Source organism: Phasianus colchicus, chromosome 29, assembly GCF_987193195.1.
Source record: "Phasianus colchicus chromosome 29, bPhaCol1.hap1.1, whole genome shotgun sequence".
Taxonomy (NCBI): domain Eukaryota; kingdom Metazoa; phylum Chordata; class Aves; order Galliformes; family Phasianidae; genus Phasianus; species Phasianus colchicus.
In genome coordinates this window covers 2725596-2748494 of record NC_143464.1, presented here as the reverse complement: position 1 = coordinate 2748494, position 22899 = coordinate 2725596, and the positions used below count along the sequence as shown (strand labels likewise).

The following is a 22899-nucleotide window of genomic DNA, read 5'->3' as shown; positions in this document are numbered from 1 at the left end:
TGAGATGGGCACTCTGTGTGCAGACAGGTAAAGACATGAGACATGGAAATGGCTTGTAAAATATCCAGGCAGCTGAGATATGATCAGAGAATGACAGGAAATAAGAGCCCCATAAACTTCTACTTATTAAGGTACGGTGAAGCTCATTAAAATAAACTCCCGTAATGGAGTTAAATGAACATTATCCATCGACATAGAAAAACTTCTGTATAGCAGTGGGAAGAGCGTTTGTGCGAATGGTCTTGACTCGTCATTATCTTCTGTACTCTGCACAGGACTCCATGCCCAGGAACTGCAGATGCCCAACAGCAGCTCCATCAGCGAGTTCCTCCTGCTGGCGTTGGCAGACACGCGGCAGCTGCAGCTCCTGCACTTCTGGCTCTTGCTGGGCATCTACCTGGCTGCCCTCCTGGGCAACGGCCTCATCAGCACAGCCGTAGCCTGCCACCACTGCCTGCACACCCCCATGTACTTCTTCCTCCTCAACCTCGCCCTCCTCGACCTGGGCTGCATCTCCACCACTCTCCCCAAAGCCATGGCCAATGCCCTCTGGGACACCAGGCACATCTCCTACGCAGGATGTGCTGCACAGGTCTTTTGCTTTTTGCTTTTGTTATCAGCAGAGTATTGCATTCTCACCATCATGTCCTATGACCGCTATGTTGCCATCTGCAAGCCCCTGCACTACGGGACCTTGATGGACAGCAGAGCTTGTGCCAGCATGGCAGCAGCTGCCTGGGGCACTGGGGTTCTCTATTCCCTGCTGCACACTGCCAATACATTTTCCCTGCCTCTCTGCCAAGGCAATGCCATCAATCAGTTCTTCTGTGAAGTCCCCCAGATCCTCAAGCTCTCCTGCTCACAGTCCTACCTCAGGGAAGTTGGACTTATTATGTGTAGTGTCCTTGTCTTTTTTGGATGTTTTGTTTTCATTGTTGTGTCCTATGTGCAGATCTTCAGGGCCGTGCTGAGGATGCCCTCTGAGCAGGGACGGCACAAAGCCTTCTCCACGTGCCTCCCTCACCTGGCCGTTCTCTCCCTGTTTCTCAGCACTTCCACTTTTTCCCATCTGAGGCCCCCATCACTTTCCTCCCCATCCCTGGACCTGGTGGTGTCATTTCTGTACTCGGTGGTGCCTCCAATGCTGAACCCCCTCATCTACAGCATGAGGAACCAGGAGCTCAAGGCTGTCCTCAGGAAGTTATTTATATATATGTTTTTTCAGCATTGATTATATATTCATCATCTTCACATAAGTACCACAAACTCAAGCTGGGAATGGCATCATGCAATATTTCCATTCTTTTTCCTTGATTATTTTTTAATTCTTATGATAGTTTTTACTTCACATAAATAATATTATTAACCTATATTTCCCATGTACTTTTTTTTTCCCTTACTTCTAAAATCTTTACTATTCTTCAAGCACTAGGCTGTTTGAGTAGATTTAAAAATAAATAAATAAATAAATAAAAATTAGATTATCATCTGTATCTCAGAGATCAGCCCTGCACACAGGAGGGCTGCAGGAACCAAGAGCCCAATGCCACACGTTGCAGCAGCCCTGGTGTCTGTGGGGCTGCCCCTCACCGCCCGCTGGGCGCTCCCTCTCTGCTGCCTTGGAGTTGTGCTGCTGCTTCCCTGGAGCCACGGCCATGGGCAGCAGCAGGACGTGCTCTTTTCAGTGCTGCTCTCTTTGCACCACCTTTGCACGCTGTTCTCCTTTCTCCTTGCACTTGTGTCAGCCCTCTGGTCCTGCAGACCAACAAAAAACACTTTGCCTGCGGTGTGCCTGCAGATAATTGTAGTGCACATATTAGCATTAAAGCTGATGACTGTACCTGGACACTGAGTGTGTTTCACTGTTATCTAACCAAGAGCTGTGAATCTGGGCACCCCTCCCTCCCTTCGTGTGTGGGGTGTGACATGTTCCCTAATGACAATCCTCAAGGCAGGGGCAGAAGGATGGATGCCTCTCCCAAAGCTGGACTCAGCAATTCACTCACAGGGCTGCTCTCTGTAAAGACCCATTGCTTTGATGGGATTCTCCATTGGGACTGAGGGGACAGCTTCACAGTCCCACGGTAACCTGAGAGGCATGAACGTCTGACCTTTTGGCTTGCAGGGTGTCATAGAGCTGCCTAGATCAATCTGTGCCTGTGACAGGGGGCAGCAGGCCTGTAGGCCCCCTGGACCCAAAATGGGAAGGGAATAGGGGAAGGGAAGCGATATGGGAGCTGGGCCCCAAAACAGAACTGCTGCAACAGTCTAAGGAGGAAAACTTAATTTTACTAAATATGATATCAGAATGCAAGATAACACAATATATAATACAATCTAATTGAAATTGAGGGGAATAAATCACATAAAATAAGAGAGTCTCTGAAATTGAACATTCCACTTTGAACTGAAGGCGCAAGGCTGGGGAGCACCACAACACTGCCAGGCAGCGGGAGAGGGAGAGATCCTGTGACTTCCTCCCATGACTTATCTTCCTCTCTGAATGCACAATCCCCTGGGAAATGCAGTTCTTCTTCTCTTCTGAGAACCAAGTATCCAGAAAGTTGTCAGTCCACGGAACTGGAGCATAAACTCTTTAATTACCTGTGCTTTACATGATGTTACAATGTGGAATACTGATAACATGAATCATAAAAGCATGATATTCCACCCCTTACTCTACATCACTACATCATGCTTAATATATCTACATATATACAAAAAGAATAATTAAAATGCATTACAGACATGTCTATATACATATATACACATGGAATTACTGACTGCATTCCGAACATCAAATTCCCTTCTGGTACACATTGAACATCCCCATCTTTCTCCATCACCCACCAGGTGGACCCTGGTCTCTGTGCAAAATCAGTTCCACAGAGGAGAGGTTTGCCCTTTCCAGAGGCTGGAAGGACCCAAACTCTTTTCCCACCATGCACTTGACATGTACTACAGGGACGTTATCTCCCTCTACGGTGTGTAGGGAGCTGGATTGGGTAGGACCATCACGATTGATAGATCCTCTGGTATTGACTAACCAGGGGGCTTCTGCCAAATGCTTCTCCCAGTGCTTAAATGTTCCGCCACCCATTGCTTTCAGCATAGTTTTTAACAACCCATTGTAGCATTCAATTTTACCAGAGGCTGGTGCATGGTAGGGAATATGGTAAATCCACTCAATGCCATGATCTTTGGCCCAAGTGTTTACAAGAGAATTTTTGAAATGAGTCCCATTATCTGACTCAATACTTTCTGGGGTGCAATGTTGCCACAGGACTTGTTTCTCAAGACCAATATGGTGTTTTGGGCGGTAGCATGGGGTACTGCATATGTTTCAAGCCACCCAGTGGTCGCCTCCACCATGGTAAGCACATATCACTTACCACTGCGAATCAACCTTGCCACAGCTCCCCATATTTATACTTTTGCCATTGCTCTTCCTCCCAGAGAGTTTTTATCCTCTTGGCTTGTTTAATTGTGGCACATGTTTCACAGTCATGAATAACCTGTGCAATAGCATCCATAGTTAAGTCCACCCCTCGGACTCCAGCCCTCTCATATGTTGGATCCCTTCCTTGGTGGCCCGAGGTCTCACGGGCTTTCCGAGATAGAAATAATTCACCCTTGTTTTCTGCCAGTCCAGGTCTTTTTGAGCCATCTCAATTTTGGCAGCTCGATCTACCTGATGTTTTTTTGTTGTTCTTCAAGTAGCCCAACTCTTGGGCACATGAGCATCTACGTGGTGCACCTTCACGACCACATCCTTTATTTGGGCAATATGTCTTTGCCCAAGCAATGTCTTTGCACACTTCAGCAGCCCAAGTAGGTTTAGCCCTCTGTTGCCAGTTACGTAGGAATGGAATGTTGTTTCTGCATTAGATATTTAAAAGGGGAAATCGATCTGAAGAAGTAGAGCACAGTGTATCTGTATTTTGTAACTTGTCCTTAGAAATAGCTGATGTGAAAAAGTAGAAATACCATCTATGTATTTAGAAATATAGTTGCTGAATTGTGTGATTAATTCTTGTTTGCAAAACTGCCATAGTTTTTAAATGTTCCAAATAGAGTAGGTACAGTATTATGGACTAGAAAGCATATAGTAGGGCTATTCTGTTTGGATAAGAGACCCTCAGCAAAAGAAAAACAGACTTAACAAACATCAAAAAAGCCAGGGCCTCCATGCAAGGCTGGATTGCCTTGCTCTGTGGGTAGGTTGAGATGCAACAGCAGGCATCGAGATACTCCCCCTGAATACTTGAGCATTGGGAAGATTGTGAAGCCGAAGTACTCAGCCAATTTGCAACCAGGGGAGAAAGAGGTAAGCGTCAAGGCTGAAGCCAATGGGATGAGGTTCAACAAGACCAAATGCTGGATCCTGGGCTTTGGCCACAGCAACGCCAGGCAATGCTTCAGGTGTGGGGCAGAGGGGCTGGAAGACTGTAGAGGAAATGGACCTGGGGGTATTGATTGATGCTCATAGGACCTGGGGGTATTCATTGATGCTCATAGGAACGAGCCAGCAGTGTGACCAGATGGCCAAGAAGGTCAATGGCATCTTGGCTTGCATCAGAAAAAGCATTGCTAGCAGGAGTAGGGAAGTCACTGTTCCTCTGTACTCAGCATTGGTGAGGCTGTAACTTCAGTGCTGCATTCACTTTTAGGCTTCTCACTACAAGGAGGACATTGAGGCTCTGGAGCAAGTCCACAGAAGGGTAACAAAGCTGGTAAGGGGTCTGGAGCACAAGTCTTATGAGGAGCAGCTGAGGGAGCTGGGATTGTTTGTATGGAGAAGAGGAGGCTCAGAGAAGACCTTATTGCTCACTGTAACTACCTGAAGGGAGGTTGCAGTGAGCTGGGGGTCAGCCTCTTCTCTCGTGTAACTGGTGATAGGACTAGAGGGAATGGCTTCAAGCTGAGGCAGGTGAAATTCAGGCTGGACTTCAGGAAATACTACTTCTCTGAAATAGTGGTCAGGCACTGGAATGGGCTGCCCAGGGAGGTGGTGGAGTTACCGACCCTGGAGGTGGGTAAGGAATGTGAAAACGTGGTGTTGAGGGACATGGTTGAGTGAGAACTGTTGGTGATGGGTGGACAGTTGGACTGGAGGATCTCAAAGGTCTTTTCCAACCTTGGTGATTCTAGGATTCTATGATCTCCAGACCCCTGGTCATCAAACTGGTTGAAGGAGCTCACCCTGACCAACATCAGGCAGTACTGCTTTGTCTGCAGATTATCACCTGCCTCATCTCTTCAACTACAGTCGTGTCTCTCAGGGAAGTCAGATGCAGCCCCACACTCCTCTCCAGATTCTCTGATTAAATCAGAAGCAAACCATTACGCTATGATGAGCAAACCATGCTATCTCCCAGTATGATGTCAGAATCTTTCTTTCCCACTGTTCCCTTTCCTGCGCGTGAAGCAGCAATCTGCTGATCGTCAGAGGGCTTATTTTGCCATCAGAAGGTGTCTGTGGTCATCTGAAGGCTTTGTTGGTTGTCAGAGTGTTCCATTGATTGTCAGAGGTGTTCATTAACCATCAGAAGGCCTCATTAATCAAGAGCGGGTGTCACTGGTCATCAGAGGGCGTCACTGATCATCAGGATATTTGAGGAGTCCATGGGTGGGGATATGCAGGCCTTGTTTTAGGTGGCAGGGTAGGGGGTAAGGGGACTGAGGGAAGAGGAATGAAGCAGACCCAAAGGAGGGACAGGTAGCTGCAATAAACGGGGGGGGCTAAAGGAGGTTGATGTGGCCATGCAGAGGTAGAGCAAAGGGTGAAGAGTTTGGAGAAACTGGAAGGAGGATCTGGGAGAGAACAGAGGCAGGGTATTGAGGCTGCATGGCAGCATGAGGAGCTCCATCCTTCAGGACTTTGGAGCAGATGATGAGAGAGTGGGGAAGCCCACAGGGGTGTAGGTCACTGTGTGCATGGCATGGAGCTGGGGACCCCGCCCAGCACTTCAGGGTGGCCACTGCCAGGCAGGGACAGATCCGAGTGGTCCTGCTGAGCATGAGAACAAGGACACAGACACAGAGTGTAGCTTTGCTGAGGGATTTATTGATCATCAGAGGGTGTCATTAATCATCGGGGTCTTCATTGGTCATCAGAGGGCAACCTTGGTCATCAGACGTCAGCGCTGGTCATCAGAGGATGTCAGAGGCCATCAGAGGTGAGGAGAATCCTTGTCCCTGCAGGGTTTGTCCCCAAGGACTTAGGGCAGGAGAAGAAGGACTGGCAGCAGCAAACAGGCCCAGGGCAGGATGTGGGTCCCCTTGGGACAGCAGCCACAGCTCCTGTCCCACCTGCACGCTGACCCTTGGCTATCCATAGGGCAGCCTGAGCTTGCCCCTTCCAAATCCCCTCCTCTGCACTGCCCCATAGAGTGCAAGGGAAGGTATGGAGGTGACAGTGCCCAGGTCCCCCTGGAGCAGGCCAGGGACAGTCCCCTCCATACCATCCATCCCCAGCCCCTGATCCCTGGTCCTCAGGGCTACGGGACACCCAAGGTCCCCAAGTGCCCTGTGGGGTTGCAGGTGTCCCCGTGCTGCTCACCTAGACACGCAGATCCAGGACCGCGCGTTTCTCACGTGGGGGATTCTCCTCTGCTCTGCTGAGCACGACCTGGGGAGAAAGGAGCTGTAGGGACACACCGAGGGACAATGGGAAACGCTGGAACACACTGGGAACACCAAGGAAAATGGGACACACTGAGAGGCCCTGAAGGCACAGGGACCCATTGTGGGCACTAGAACACCGTGTCCAAAGAAAGGTCCTGTAGTCTGCTCAGCCCCAACAGCCCTCCATTGCCTCCTTCCCCTGCCCATTGATCTCCAACCGCAGGAGGGAGCCAAACAGAGGCCTTGGGGCCCAGGGGTGTCTTCAAGACCCAGGAAAAGAGAGAGGACAGCAACACATCGCACCGCCATTCTTATCCCAGGGTCACCCCTCAACTTACAGGACCAGGAATGTCAATGACGACAGGTGGTGATTCCTGGGGAAGAAGAGCCAAGGGGCAGCCATGAGGGAACTGTGAGATTGGGTGTCCCCACCCAAGCCCCCAGTTTGGCCCTAGGGCTGCCCCCAACCCCGTGGCTGCCAAGTTCTGTCTGCACTTCTGCCCATGGAGAAACCCAGGGTTGGGGTAGGACATAGGGACAGGACAGGAGCTTGGGGGGCCCAAAGCAAGGGGAATAGGGATGACAAAGAGATGAGACTTGGGAGTACCAAATCAAGAGGAATGAGGATCTCAAAGAGAGGTGAATGGGGGAAAATGAAAGAGAGGGGACTGGGGACCTAAACAGATGAGAATTGGGATGCCAAAGGAAGGAGATTTGTTGGTGCCAAAAGGATGGGATATGGGGACCCAAAGAGAGGGCATTTGGAGCTCCAAAGAGAAGGCATTTGGGGACCCAATGAAAAGGGGACTAGAGTGCAAATGGAAGGAATTTGGATGTTCCAAGTTGAGGGGTGGCCTCTGCCAGGCAGGGGCAGACTCCACCTGTCCCTGCGGAGCTCCCTGCAGGGCAACCCTTGGACACAATCTGTGTGGCTGTCCGGGCACTCACCACAACAACTTCCGGTGCTTGCACAAGTGGCTGTGGGGAGAGGAGTAGGAGAGGGAGTGAGAGAGACCTTGGCATCAGGGACCCCCATGGACAATCCCCTCCAGCCCTAGCCCACATCCCCCATGGATGCTTCACCTGAGCTTCCACTGTGCAGCACAGGGCAGCGAGGAGCATCACGAGGCTGAGCGCAGCTGCCTTCATCTTCCTCTGTGCCCTGGGAGCTGGGTGAGGCTGCAGGAAGCAAGGGCTGCATTTATCCTCCCACTGTCCCTCCCACAACCCCCAAGGGCCCCTGGGTTTGGCAGGCTCCGTTGGCACAGACTGACCTGGCATGCAGCCATCCCCTGCCCCAGCCCCGGGGCACAGGAGGCAACCAGGGATCAGAGGAAGAACATTGAGTGCTGGGATCCCCATGGCATTGAGCCCAAGGCTCCCAGATACCAGCACCTAGCACACCCCAGCCTTTCTGTCCCCAGGACCACCGTCCCCATATCAAGGCTTTGTCCAAGGATTCATCCCTGACTTCTCTTGAGTCCTGTGATGCAAGTTGTTGGGCTGATAGTTTGGGGAACTGGGGATATAGCATTTGGGGGAGGTGAGAGGGCAACTGGGATGTAGGCAGTGAGGAAATTTGGGAGATATTTGGAAAGCAAGGAGACATAGGGATATGGGGACACAAAGATATGGGAGCATCATGGAGATATGGGGGCATCATGGGAACATAAGAATATCATGACAATATGGGGAAATCATGAAGATATGGGGATATGGGGACATGCAGCCAAATGGGAGCTGGTTGGTGACAGGGACCTGGAAGTCTGTGGGGAAAGGTGGGTGATGGGGACACATAAGCACAGGGAGGCTGGCAGTGTCCACTCAGTGCCTTTGTGGTCATGCAGGAGGTCAGGAGTGAATAACAGGCCTGGGCTATGGCAGACACGTTTCCTCCTTACCAAACCTGAAGACCATGACTTTTAGAATCATGGAATCTGAGAATCATGGAATACCTGAACCACAGAAGTCACAGACTCATAGAATCAATGAGTCATGGAGGCACAGAACCACAGAATCACAGTACCATAGAATTACAGAATCATGGAATCATTTAGGAGGGCCGAGACCCCTAAGGTCACGTCAGGAGATGTGTCATGTATTTTCTGCTCTCTTAAATAGCCAGCCTCAGAAGTCCCCACGTTTCATCCAGAAATCTGTGCCGCGTGTCTGACATGGCAGTAGTGCTGCCTCTGTCCATGAGGAGAGATTGTCATGAGGACACACAGGCAGGGAATCCAAGGCTGGGGGTGAAAATTGGCATTAGGTTCTGAAGTCACTGGGCTGTGTGCCTCAGCTTCAGCAGAACAAAGGTGTCCTATGGGCTTTGTGTCATCATGATACAGCCTCCTGTCATGGCTGTAAGTGAAGCTTGTTTTATCCAGATGAAAGGAAGGAAATAATAGAGCACTGATAAATGGCTTAGAACTGCAAACAGCTCAAGGATTCTTCAAGGAAAGATGATAAGCCAATGTGAAATGCTCCATCCGACAGAATAGCCAGCTGGTCACAGCTTCACGGGGCATTTCCCATAAATAAGAGAGCTGTTGTGGGTCCTCTCTGAAAACAGCAGTTCAGTGTTTGCTTTGGAAATTGCCCAGAGAGCAGCCAGCTGTAAGAGCTTCCTTTGGGCAGATTCTGCTCTGCGCAGTGTTTGTAGAGTTTAGCAGTGCTGCCTTATTCACTATATTTAAATACAGCGTGGCATTATTCCTGCTCTGGAGTTCTTTTGGAAAGAACCAATGAACTGCCCGTGCTGCCATCACTGAGGAATTTTGACTGAGGTGAGGAACAGGCTGTTTTTGTGATCAACACAAAGCAGGTGGATGACACTTGATAGCAATTCCACGTGAAAGGTTCTCCTCAGGAAAACCCCTTGGCTGGTTTGAGGACATCTACAAAGAAATACTCAGGCTTTTGTAACAGCACAACACTGAACAAGTAAAATGTATGAGGTCTGAGTTCTCAGGCTGTGATCTCCCCCTGCAGTGATCTCCCCATCATGGCATCATGGCATCATTGAGGTTAGAAATGACCTCTCAGGTCATCCAACTGTTAATTCAGCATCATCAAATCCACGGCTAAACCCATAGCTGTGACCTGTCACCAGATCTGTGCTGTGTCACCCTGCTGGGCCCTGAGCCTGTGCTGCTGGGGAGCAGGTGAGGGACTTCCATGGCACGGCACGTCCTGGGTTGGGCTCGATGACCTCATCTTCTCCCACCTCGATGATTCTGAGAGTCTAGGACATTCACATTCTAGCATGCTAGGATTCTAGGTTTCTACATTTATAGGATTCTGTGTTTCTAGGATTCAACGCTTCTGGAATTCTAGAGTTGTAGGAGTGTAGGAATTTAAGCACGTAGGATTCTTGTCTGTAGGATTCTAAATTTCTACTTGTCTTAGGTTTGCAGGATGGTAGGATTATAGCTTTCTTAGATTTCTAGATTTCTATGAAGTAGGGTTCCAGGTTTCCAGGATTAAAGAATTATAGGGTTCTATGTTTCCAGGATTTAGGTTTTTTGTATGCTAGGTAGGTTTCTAAGATTCCATGATGCGAGGATTCTAGATTTCTTCAGTTTATAGAATTCTAGGTTTCTAGGATTTATAGGATTACAGGATTCTAGGTTCAAGGCTTTCAGGTCTCTAGAACTGTAATTTTCTAAGGTTTCTCTAGTATTCCAGGATTCTGGTTTTCTAGGGTTGCAGGATGGGCTCTCACGACGACACACTGATGGAAGGGGGTTAAATTTTACCCATTGCTTAAGGCTCACCACAGCAAGATCGAGTCTCCATAGATAACCATAGTTAGTCAGCATGGGTTCATGGAGGGCTCTGGTGAGGCTGCACCTTGAGTACTGGGTCCAGTTTTGGGCCCCTCGCTGCAAGAAAGACATTGAGGCTCTGGAGCAGGTTCAAAGAAGGGCAACAAAGCTGGTGAGGGGTCTGGAGCACAGGCCTGATGAGGAGAGGCTGAAGGAGCTGGGATTGTTCAGTCTGGAGAAGAGGAGGCTCAGGGGAGACATTATTGCTCTCTATAACTACCTGAAGGGAAGTTGTAGTGAGCTGGGCTAAGGCCTCTTCTCTCGTGTAACTGGTGATAGGACTAGAGGGAATGGCTTCAAGCAGTGCCAGGGGAGATTTAGGCCTGACGTTAGGAAATAGTACTACTCTGAAATAGTGGTCAGGCACTGGAATGGGCTGCCCAGGGAGGTGGTGGAGTCACCAACCCTGGAGGTGTTCAAGGAACGTTTGGATGTTGTGTTGAGAGACACGGTTTGGTGAGAACTGTTGGTGATAGATGATGGTTGGACTGGATGATCTTGAAGGTCTTATCCAACCTTGGTAATTCTGTGATTCTGTGGTTCCTCTCTTTGCCATTTCCATTCGCTCTGACCTGCTCTGCCATCCCCAGGAAGAGCTCAGTGCACTCTCACAGAGGGCAGTCGTCCTTCCTTGTCTCCTCACCCATCCACTGTAAAGACTCTGTATCCCCCTTGTGCTGCAGTCCAGTTGTGGAAGCCATATAATTGTGTCTCTGTGGTCCAAACAAGAGCTCAAGCCTGAAACTGCACAAAAATTTCCGGCTCATCATATTTGGGTGTTTTCAACAGTGCAAAACACATGCCAATTGGGAAACATCATTAGATTTAGCATGGCTGAGGAGCGCATCTATGGTATTTGTGTTCAGAAGGTGGCACACAGGCATCGGACCCATTGTGAGGCTTGGAGTTGTCCAAGCAGCACAGACACTCTGAGGGCATGGCTTTCCTAAAGGCTCTGTGCTGCATTTGCAGCTGCATGTGAGTGTGCAGGACAGCCCAGGACACTGCCATGACTTCTGAGGCCAGTCACATGAGGGCCCATAGAAAACTGAGGTTTCATCAGATGAAGAACAAAGATGTGTGTCAGCTCTGTAGTGCCTTGAGCTCCAGAACAGGCAGCAGATGGAGAACAGAGATGATCTGCCTCTTCTTTTGAGAGCTCATCCCTTTCGCCAGCTGCATAACTGCATGCTCCATGGAGACAAGTAGAAAAGGCACACTCAGGTGCCCTAAACAAAGGGGTCTGTTGTCGTACAAGATGGCCAAGTATATCTCCACCCCCTCTCTGGCTCTCAGCTGATGCTCAGGTAGGAAGTGTCCATCTCAGGGATTTCCCACACACTTCCCAAGCACTAGCACACATCCAGGAGCACCCCAGGCACCTTGGTCATCACCCAGGGTCTGTGTGTGAGCAACTGACTCCCTGCTGAAGGACCAAGGACTCAGAGCAGGAGCTCACATGCAGGCAACTCCTTGTGCATGCCTGAACTCAACCAGAGGAATCCCAGCTCCTGTTGTTCCGTGGGGAGCAGAATCCCATTTCCATTGCTGGGTTTCCATGTAGGGATGAGGTGCTTGCACTGCCTCAGCTGTATCAGTGCCCTGCCCAGGGTTAGTCCACCCCTCCCTGTCCTGCTCTGTGTGCCCTTTTTGTTTTAGCAATCACACTCTGGTAGGACTAAGTATGTCTGGAGTTAGTCACTGTCCACTGGATGTTTGGTGGTTAATTTAAAGTACAGTACAAAGATTTCAAAGTACAGTCATGGTGCTGTTGTCTTTCAGGAGCTGTTGGCCATGGAGACCCAGGGACATCTCAGCAGAGATCAGTGGGTTGGATAGAAATGGCATCATCTGCTGCTGAGCTGTGCTGGGCTCCTGGGACAGAGGGAGCTCCTACAAGTTGTCAGTGCTGCAGTGAAACAGCTGTGCCCAGGAGCAGCTCCTGTGCAGCACACAGCAGGACTGGGAGCATGATCTGCAGGTGACAGAGAGAAGAAGGAGGAGAGCTTGCAGCCTGCATGGCATCTTAACAGGCTGAGAGTCCACTGGAGGAGCATTTCTCACAGCCCTTGACAAGGTGAGTTTCTCATTGCAGGCAGTGCAGTGGCTTTTATTGCAAGGATCACTACATTTGGGACATTCCATTGCAGATGAGGCAGCTGACACTGTTTCTTTATCAGTGAAAAAGACCCACTCTAGTTGAGGGCTTCCATGCTGCAGCATCAGAGGACAGCCCTGAGGGCTGCGTGTCCCAGGACGGCTGCAGGCTGTGCAGCCGGGGCTGCAGCCGGGTGCCCAGGGCTGTCCTGCAGAGCAGGTCCCTGCTGTGCCCCAGGGGCTGTGTGCCGGGCCAGGGACTCTGCCGCCTGCCAGGCTCAGCACTCAGCACTCAGCACTCAGCACTCAGCACTCAGCCTGCCCGGGGAGCTGCCCAGGGCACTGCAGGGAGATGTGTGGGGGGAAGCAGGGCAGGGCAGGGCATGTGCCTTCTGCTGCCACAGCTGCTCCCTGTTGCAGGGGCTTAGAACTCCAGGGCACTTCTGAGGGCACTTTGCAAGAGGGAGAAGAAGGCAGTTGTTATGCTTCAGGGTGGGCTTTCCTGAGCCTGTGCTTTCTGTTTTCTCTTCACTTGGCTTTGTGGGAATGGAGTTTGTGATTTCAGAGAAGAGACTGAGACTCCAATACTATCACACTGAGAGTTACCAGGCCTCGCAGCAAATTTCTTTATTGCCCCTGCATCCATACAAATCACCATTGCCCTGTGTCCAGTGTCACCAGGATGTGTGTGACCTGACCCTTGGCACCTGCAAACACTGAGATTCCCGTGGGCCAAGAGGGGTTGGCAGGGCAGAGCTGTGCACACAGCATCTGTAATGTACCTGTGAGCCCCAGGTAGGGTACGTGGGGACAGAGAAGCAGCTGCAGGCAGGGACAGCTGCAGGCAGCAGAGACATGGACAGGGAGGGAGAGAAGAGTGCTGACTGCAAGGGCTGGGAGAGGAAAATGGGCACCTCACTGCCATCCCTGCAGTGCACATAGCTTCCCTACAGCAACCCCCTGGCCTGTTTTCACAGTCAGCCTGTGCATCCATTCCTAGTGCATGAGAACTTGATTAAGAGTTGCATTAAAGGCTCACCTCTCTGATAAATGCTGACTTTAGGGCGAGGAATGAGCTGACTCTCTTTCTAGGACACCCCACGTTCTGGGCTTTTGACTCTGCTCCTGTAGTTCCTCCTGGGCTGAAGTCAGCCCTGCAAAATATTGCAGCTCTGCCACGGCAGCTCTGTGTTATCCAGCAGCACCATGGAGAAGATGCCTCAGTGCTAAGGCCATGGAAATGCTGCTGGACGGCAGTGTCCCAGGAGAGAAAGGGAGAGCTGAGATCTTCCTCTGGTACAGTAAGGAAGACGAGAGACTTGGAGTTCTGCACAACTAACCTTTGCTCTTACTGGCAACCAGAGTCTTGTCAGGTGAACTCCTAGAGTGTGACCATCCTCCAGTGGTGCAAACACAGAGCAGATCAGGTGGACCAATCATTTGGAAGTGCAGGGTATGCTCTTTGCCTCTCTGACATCAAAAGTGACACTGACACCTGAAGTGTCTCACAGTGATCAAGGATTTCTACCTTAAAAACACTTTTCATGAATGCTGGGGCAACTGAAGAAAATATATTGACAGAGCTCTGCTGTCCAGTTTTGAGAAATTTGTGGAAAGCTCCTTGATACCTCAGGTTTTTAATCTGAGATTACTCTATTTTTCAATTGTTTTCTTGCTGTAGAACAGAGCTGACTCATCCACAGCCTGCAGCAGAGTTCCTTGTACTCTGTGGCACCGTCAGCCAGCAGCAGCCAGAGTTGAGAGGTCTTGCAGAAAGGACGGAGGCAGTGTAGGAGGTTTCAGAAGTCACTGAGTACGGTTTGCTTGGAGAAATCTGGAGTAACATTTTCCCTTTTTTCCCTCCTCAAACAGGTGACTATGCCTTGAGGCAGCAGATGCCCAACAGCAGCTCCATCAGCGAGTTCCTCCTGCTGGCGTTGGCAGACACGCGGCAGCTGCAGCTCCTGCACTTCTGGCTCTTGCTGGGCATCTACCTGGCTGCCCTCCTGGGCAACGGCCTCATCAGCACAGCCGTAGCCTGCCACCACCGCCTGCACACCCCCATGTACTTCTTCCTCCTCAACCTCGCTCTCCTCGACCTGGGCTGCATCTCCACCACTCTCCCCAAAGCCATGGCCAATGCCCTCTGGGACACCAGGCACATCTCCTACTCAGGATGTGTTGCCCAGACATTTCTGTTTGTCTTTCTGATATCGGCAGAGTATTTCATTCTCACCATCATGTCCTATGACCGCTACGTTGCCATCTGCAAGCCGCTTCATTATGGGACCTTGATGGACAGCAGAGCTTGTGCCACCATGGCAGCAGCTGCCTGGGGCACTGGGGTTCTCTATTCCCTGCTGCACACTGCCAATACATTTTCCCTGCCTCTCTGCCAAGGCAATGCCATCAATCAGTTCTTCTGTGAAATTGCCCAGATCCTCAAGCTCTCCTGCTCAAAATCTTACCTCAGGGAATTTGGACTTATTATTTGTAGTGTCCTTGTCTTATTTGGATGTTTTGTTTCCATTGTTGTGTCCTATGTGCAGATCTTCAGGGCCGTGCTGAGGATGCCCTCTGAGCAGGGACGGCACAAAGCCTTCTCCACGTGCCTCCCTCACCTGGCCGTGGTCTCCCTGTTTCTCAGCACTGCCACGTTTTCCCATCTGAGGCCCCCATCACTTTCCTCCCCATCCCTGGACCTGGTGGTGTCATTTCTGTACTCGGTGGTGCCTCCAATTCTGAACCCCCTCATCTACAGCATGAGGAACTGGGAGCTCAAGGCCGTACTCAGGAATTTATTTATATGTATGTTTTTTCAGCACTGATTATATCTTCATCATCTTCACATAAGTACCACAAACTCAAGAAAAGCTGGGAATGGCATCATGCAATATTTCCATTCTTTTTCCTTGATTATTTTTTAATTCTTATGATAGTTTTTACTTCACATAAATAATATTATTAACCTATATTTCCCATGTACTTTTTTTTTTCCCTTACTTCTGAAATCTTTACTATTCTTCAAGCACTTGGCTGTTTGAGTAGATTTAAAAATAAATAAATAAATAAATAAATAAAAATTAGACTATCATCTGTATCTCAGAGAGCAGCCCTGCACACAGAGGGCTGCAGGAACCAAGAGCCCAATGCCACACGTTGCAGCAGCCCTGGTGTCTGTGGGGCTGCCCCTCACCGCCCGCTGGGCGCTCCCTCTCTGCTGCCTTGGAGTTGTGCTGCTGCTTCCCTGGAGCCACGGCCATGGGCAGCAGCAGGACGTGCTCTTTTCAGTGCTGCTCTCCTTGCACCACCTTTGCACGCTGTTCTCCTTTCTCCTTGCATTTGTGTCAGCCCTCAGGTCCTGCATTACGTAGCAGACCAACAAAAAAAGGACGCTTTGCCTGCGGTGTGCCTGGAGTTGTTTTAATAGCTTGGAAGAGCATTGCCATGTCAACAGACTGAAGGCTGGACACTTGGGGAGGAGGGAATCCTGTGAAAAATGAGACAGCCTTGCTCTGCCCAAAACGTTCCCATCATGCTGTAGGATGTTCTGACTGCAAACTTGTTTTTGATGGACTTGTTTATTGCCACCTCACTCACAGCCCTGGATGGCACACCTGTAAACCTAGGAGCCACTGAAGGACGCCAGAGAGATCCTTGAGGTCCTGTTTGGAGACTTTCATGCTTCAAAACTATGAGACAAGCACGCTTACAAGTCAAGGACCCCCCACTTCTCTCTGCTGGATCAAAGCTGGGACCAGGACCAGTGATGTCTTTCTCTGTCCCTCTTTCCTCCCTACCCCCCTACTCTGTCTCTCTCTTTTCTTTCTCTTCCTCTCATAGAATTGTTAAGAAACACAAGGCTTACTTTGATTTCTTAAAACATCACAAGGTGTAGCTGCACATGGAAATAAGTGTAGAAGTGCCAGTACCTTACAGATAACTGTAGTGCACAGATTCACATTAAACTGATGACTGTGTCTGGACACTGAGTGTCAGTTTCACTGTTATCCAACCAGGGGTTGTAAATCAGCTGAGGTTCCCCATCCGCGCTCGTTGTGTAATCAGTGCAACCCACTTACTCCAAGTGGCATCAGTTGCATGATGGGTGGAGGGAACCTTTCGTTTAAACATCCAGTTCAGCACTGGTAGTCGAGGTGCCAGAAGGAGCTGTGTTTCAGTACCGACCACTTCAGAAGCAGCCCGAATCCCCTCATATGCAGCTAAGATCTCCTTCTCAGTTGCAGTGTAGCACTCTTTGGACCCTCTTTATACTCGCCTCCAAAATCCCAGGCATCATCCTCGGGTCTCTCCTGGGGATCTTTACCACAAACTCCAAGTGGGACCTTTCTCTCCAGCAGCAGTGTACAGGATGTTCTTTACATCCTGTCCCAGCCATACGGGCCCTAGGGCCATGGCACGGGCTACGTCCTCTTTAATCTGTTCAAAAGCCTGCTGCTTTTGAAATGTAAAGTCATTTTTCATCCGCGTCACCTGATGAAGGAAGTGCACAATAAGGCTATAGTTTGGAACATGCAGTCTCCAAAAGCCCACTACACCCAGAAAAGACTGTGTCTCTCTCTTGCTAGTGGGTGGAGACATAGCAGTGATGTTGTTGGTCACATCTGCTGGAATGTGATGACGCCCATCTTGCCACTTTGCCTCGCTTAATAGCAAAACCAGCTTGCAGAAGAAGTTGCATTATTCGCTCTCCTTTTGTGAAGATGACTTCTGCTGCACCTCCCCACACAACAGTATCACAAATGTAATGCAGGGATCCTTGAAATGCCCACCTCACTCTTTACTCCAAGTTCTCTCACACATTACTCTGAGTTTATTCACATTTTGTGTGTGTGTGTGTTTTACTCACACTTTCCTCAGCGTTTACTGAAACATTTCTTCAAGTTTACTCACACGTCACTCTGGGTTTACTCAAACTTTTCTCCGATTTTTACTGACACCCTGCTCCGGGTGTACTCACGCTCTACTCCTGGTCTACCCACACTTTGCTCCTGGTCTTTCTCACACTTCAAGTTTATTCACACTTTAGTCCAGCTTTATTCACACTTCTCTACGTGCTTTACCCATACTTCACTCTGGTTTTTACACACACATTTCTTTAGATTTGCTCTCAATTCACATCCAGTTTTCTCTTCCGTCCTCCCCATGGGCAAAGAACCCATAGTTCTGTGGTGGCACCAACCTTTCTGCCACTTATTCAAAGCCTGCCATTTCCTAGACTGCTCTGCATCCCTCACCACCCCAGAAGAAGGAAAGAGAAAAATACCACTTTTGAAGCCACTCTCTCAGCCATTCGCCCTAACCCCTGAAATCCTTTTGCATAGGTCGCAGGCTTCCCTGAACAATTTCATCACTGCTTACCTGAACTATCAAGAATGGGTAGTAATCAGAGGAGCAAACCAGTCCTGGGACTTTTCTGGTGATGCTGGTGGTGCAGGGAGGCCCCAGGGAGGCCACGCACTCTGGGAGAGGTGGAAGGGCCGAGAGCTAGTAGATGGGTTTAACAAATGGATCACAACAGCAACGATCTGAGGAGGAATGGTAATTTACTAAATCCTACTGAACCAAAGTGTGCCCAAAGTGTGAGTCCCCACGATAGTACAAGGGAAGCACATGCCCTTCTCTGCTGCAAACTGAGTGGGGCCTGAGGGAGAGCCACTGTGGTGCAGTCTGGATCTCCACCTATCTTCCTCTTCACACCATGTGCTCCAGGGAATTCTGCCCCTCTCCTCCCATCAGAATGCTCAAAATGCCCATAAAAGGCAGCAAGTGGAACCAGAACGCTAACTCTTTAACTCCCACTGCTTCACATGATGTTTTGGTGTGGAATACTGACATAAAAAAAAATCACAACACCACAACAGCCAGGACCTCACCACCCTCTCTCTGAAAAGATCCTCCCAGTCTCTAATCTAAATCTCAACTCTTGTAATTTAAAACATTTGTACCTTGTGATATCTGCCCATGTTAAAAGTTGATTTCCCTCTTCTTTCTGAGGTCTCGGTGAGTACTGGAAGGCTGCAATGTGTTCTCCTCCAGGCTGTTTCTTCTCCCATCTCCCTCAGCCTGTCTTTCCAGGAGAGGTCCTCCAGCCCTCTGATCACCCTCGTGGCTTTCCTCTGGACCTTCTCTAAAAGCTTTACATCATGCTCCAGATGGGGCCTTCTGAGGGCTGAGTAGAGAAGGACAGTGCCCTCCCTTGCTCTGATGACCACCTCTCTGTTGATGCAGCCCAGGGTGCAGTTGGCCTCTCAGGCTGCAAGCACACACTGCTGGCTCCTGTTAAGGTTTCATCTACCATCTTGAAGTCCTTCCCCTCAGGGCTGCTCTCTAGGAATTCAACCCTCATTCCTGGGATTGTCCCGACATAAGTGCAAAAACTGGCATTTGATCTTGTTGAACCTCATGCTGTTTCTTTGGGCCCACTTTTCAAGCCTGGCCAGGTCCCTCTGGATGGCATCCCTTCATTCTGTCATGCCAACTGCACCACACAGCTTGGTGACATCAGCACACTTGCTGAGGGTGCTCTCTGTCTCATCATCCATGCCTCTGATAGACGTTGAACAGCTCTGGTCCCAAGGCTGACCCCTGTGGACATAACTTGTGATCAGCCTCCACCTGGTGGAGCCGATTTCCCAGAGAGCCATTTACCACAGTCCTTTGGCTGCGACCTTCCAACCAATTTCTTATCCAATGAACACTCTGCCCTTCAAATCCATCTCACACATCTCTCCACAGAGATAAGGAAGTGATGTGGGACCATGCCAAAGGACTTCCAAAAGTCCAGGGAGATTTCTGTACCACTCTGTGTAACTGATGTACTGACAAAGCATCCACATTATCGTTCTGACCATAAAGAACCAGGACATGTATTGAACTGTGGGGAAAATACTGATTTCTCATTTAGATCCTTGTAATATTGAGCTAAAGAAAGCATTGTAGATCCTAGGACTAAGGCTGTGTTATAGTAAACACACATCTTTTTGCAGCACACACGAAGAAATTGTTTATTAGATTGATTCTTTGCTTACAAGTGGCACCTGGTAGATAAGTGTGTTTCTGTAACTTAGCAACCTTCCCTTCAGTACCCAGAGAGCTGTTATTGGAATGGTCTGGAGTTCAGCAAAGGAATCATTACCAGAGCTGCAGTGACACAATGACTGGGTCTGACAACAAGAACAGAAATAACAACTTGAACAGAGGGGTTATTTGGGAAGTTATTATTAAATATTAGGGAAAAAAAGTCAGGACATGAGACAATAAAGATTAAATAGAAACATGGCATATCACTTGGATTAGAGTAAATAGGAAAGGAAGAAGAGGATGTGAAATCCTAACTAACAGTGAGCAGATGTATGTGTTGGAAATTATTTATATTATATAGAATAACAGAAACATGTGTTGTGGGTTAGGTGCAGTTTCAAATAATATATTAACTAATAATTAATAAATAATATATCAATTACATTGATCCCATTTGCTAATCAAGCCTATATCAGCTCCACGGTGCCCGCTGGCATCTCATTGGCCTGCAGACACAGAGGTGCAACATGGAGGCTGTGAGAAAGTCAGCACTGAGCCAGAGTTCCTATGGGCTCCAGGAGAAAGAGAGCACGGTGATGCCTCAGTACAAGTAGAAGGAAGCCAAACATATGTGTAGGACCATGATAACCACTAATGATAATTACACACACACACATATATATGAACAGCAAAGAAAAATGAAGTGATAAACATAAATAAATATTATAATCAGTAAGGAACATAAGTTTGTTATTGCACAGACTGAGTCACTTGTTGAGACAGATGTGAAGTTTATCCCTGCTGAAATGTGACCAGGGCATCATTTTCCTCACCGCATTCTTGAGCTCCTGGTTCCTCATGCTGTAAATGAGGGGGTTCACTGCTGGAGGCACCACCGAGTACAGAAATGACACCACCAGGTCCAAGGATCGGGAGGAGATGGAGGGGAGCTTCAGGTAGGCAACCATGGCAGTGCTGACAAAGAGGGAGACCACGGCCAGGTGAGGGAGGCACGTGGAGAAGGCTTTGTGCTGTCCCTGCTCAGAGGGCATCCTCAGCACGGCCCTGAAGATCTGCACATAGGAGAAAAGAATGAAAACAAAACACCCAGATGCTAAAGAGGCACTGATCACAAGAAGCCAAATCTCTTTGAGGTAGGAGTGTGAGCAGGAGAGCTTGAGGATCTGGGGGATTTCACAGAAGAACTGATCCACAGCATTGCCTTGGCAGAGAGGCAGTGAAAATGTATTGGCAGTGTGCAGCAAAGCATTGACAACCCCAGTGCCCCAGGCAGCTGCTGCCATGGTGGCACAAGCTCTGCTGTCCGTCAAGGTCCCGTAGTGCAGGGGCTTGCAGATGGCAACGTAGCGGTCATAGGACATGATGGTGAGAATGCAATACTCTGCTGAAAAGAAAAAGAAAAAGACCTGTGCAGCACATCCAGCATAGGAGATGTGCCTGGTGTCCCAGAGGGCATTGGCCATGGCTTTGGGCAGAGTGGTGGAGATGCAGCCCAGGTCGAGGAGGGCGAGGTTGAGGAGGAAGAAGTACATGGGGGTGTGCAGGCGGTGGTGGCAGGCTACGGCTGTGCTGATGAGGCCGTTGCCCAGGAGGGCAGCCAGGTAGATGCCCAGCAAGAGCCAGAAGTGCAGGAGCTGCAGCTGCCGCGTGTCTGCCAACGCCAGCAGGAGGAACTCGCTGATGGAGCTGCTGTTGGGCATCTGCAGTTCCTGGGCATGGAGTCCTGTGCAGAGTGCAGAAGTTAATGTCAAGATCATTCTCAGAGGCACTCCTTCTGCTATAATTTTTTTTTTTTCTTTCTCTCTGCACAATGTTCATTTAGCTCCATAACTTCAATTTAATTTCTTGAAGTTTAGCATTCCATAAGCAGAAGACGAGTATGCAGCTTATATATTTTTCTCTTTTTTTAATCTTATCCCATCTCCCTGGATATTTTCATCTCTTTCCCTGTCTTTAACCCAACTGCTTTTAAAGCACCCAGTCCCATCCTATGTGCCATTACATTTCTGTTAGAGAAAGGTGCCCGACTGCAGGCTAATTTCATTATTCATGTCTGGAGAATACGACAGTATTGTATGTTTGTTCTATTCTTCAAGAGAGGAGAGGCTGAATGCACATTGTGTGACTGTTCACATAATGAGTGAGAATAGTGTGAATCAGGAGTCTCAGAGATGTGTTCTAAGTGAACAGCCCCATCTAGATTTCTGCCTCCAGTCCTTTCCCTTCCCCGGCCTTGTCTCTCCTCTTGCACAGTGTCCTTAGAAACATTCTGGCATGCAGTGAATCTGTGAGTCCCCCGCCCCAGGCAGAAGCTGTGGCAGCTGAAGGCCCCTGCCCTGAGGGGGGAAGCCCTCATATGGAACAAGTCATTTTCATAATAAAGAAACACAGACTCCCTGCATCCTAATCTGCAATGGGAAGTCCCTGATTTAGTGATCCCTCCAGTAAAAGCAGCAGCACTGCCTGCAGCCAGAGACTTACCGTGTCTATGGCTGTGAGCAGTGTTCCTTCAGTGAGCTCACAGCCTGCTCACACTCCACATAGACTGTAACTCTCCTTCCTCTCTCTTCTATCCTCATGTCACCTGCGGATCATGCCCCCAGCCCTGCTGTGCTGTGCAGAAGAGCTGCTCCTGGGCACAGCTGTCTCTCTGCAGCACTGCCCCCTTGTACGAGCTTCCTGTGTCCCAGGAGCCTGGCCCAACTCAGCAACAGAGGATGTGATTTTTTTTCCCCAGGTAATCTCCCTTGAGATGTCCCTGCATCTCCATGGCCAGCAGCTCCTGAAAAACAACCGTGTCATGACTTTACTTTGAAATCTGCTTAGTTAACCACCAAACGTCCAGTGGGCAGTGACATATGATTAGAGAGTGTTGGCTGAAACAATACGGACACACTGAGAAGGTCAGGAAGGGTGGACTTCCCCTGGGCAGGGCACTGATCCAGCTGAGGTAGTGCAGGCATTTCATCGCTAGTTGGAAACTCTGGGGCTGAAATCAGATTCTGCTCCCCACGGACCAACAGGAGTTTCAGGGATTCCTCTGGTTCAGTTCAGATGTGCACAAGGAGTTGCCTGCATGTGAGCTCCTGCTCCGAGTCCTTGGTCCTTCAGCGGGGAGTCAGTTGCCCACACACAGGCCCTGGGTGATGACCAAGGTGCCTGGGGTGCTCCTGGATGTGTGCTAGTGCTTGGGAAGTGCGTGGGAAATCCCTGACTTAGACACCTCCTTCCTGAGCATCAGCTGAGGGCCAGAGAGGGGATGGAGATATTCGTGGCCATCCTAAAT

The 22899-nt window shown here is 49.4% G+C and overlaps 2 protein-coding genes across 2 annotated transcripts; one reads left to right on the top strand and one right to left on the bottom strand.

Moving 5' to 3' along the window:
• Positions 1-13782: 13782 nt before the first annotated feature.
• On the top strand, positions 13783-16246 carry LOC149914611 (olfactory receptor 14J1-like). The gene is made up of 3 exons (XM_090126454.1): positions 13783-13849; positions 14379-15334; positions 16178-16246. Exons 1-3 carry the CDS (start codon positions 13783-13785, stop codon positions 16244-16246), a joined length of 1092 nt encoding a protein of 363 aa, XP_089982580.1.
• Positions 16247-20359: 4113 nt separating this feature from the next.
• On the bottom strand, positions 20360-21313 carry LOC149914610 (olfactory receptor 14J1-like). The gene has a single exon (XM_090126707.1). The coding sequence runs from the start codon at positions 21311-21313 to the stop codon at positions 20360-20362; it is 954 nt and encodes a 317-aa protein (XP_089982833.1).
• Between the last annotated feature and the right edge of the window lie 1586 nt (positions 21314-22899).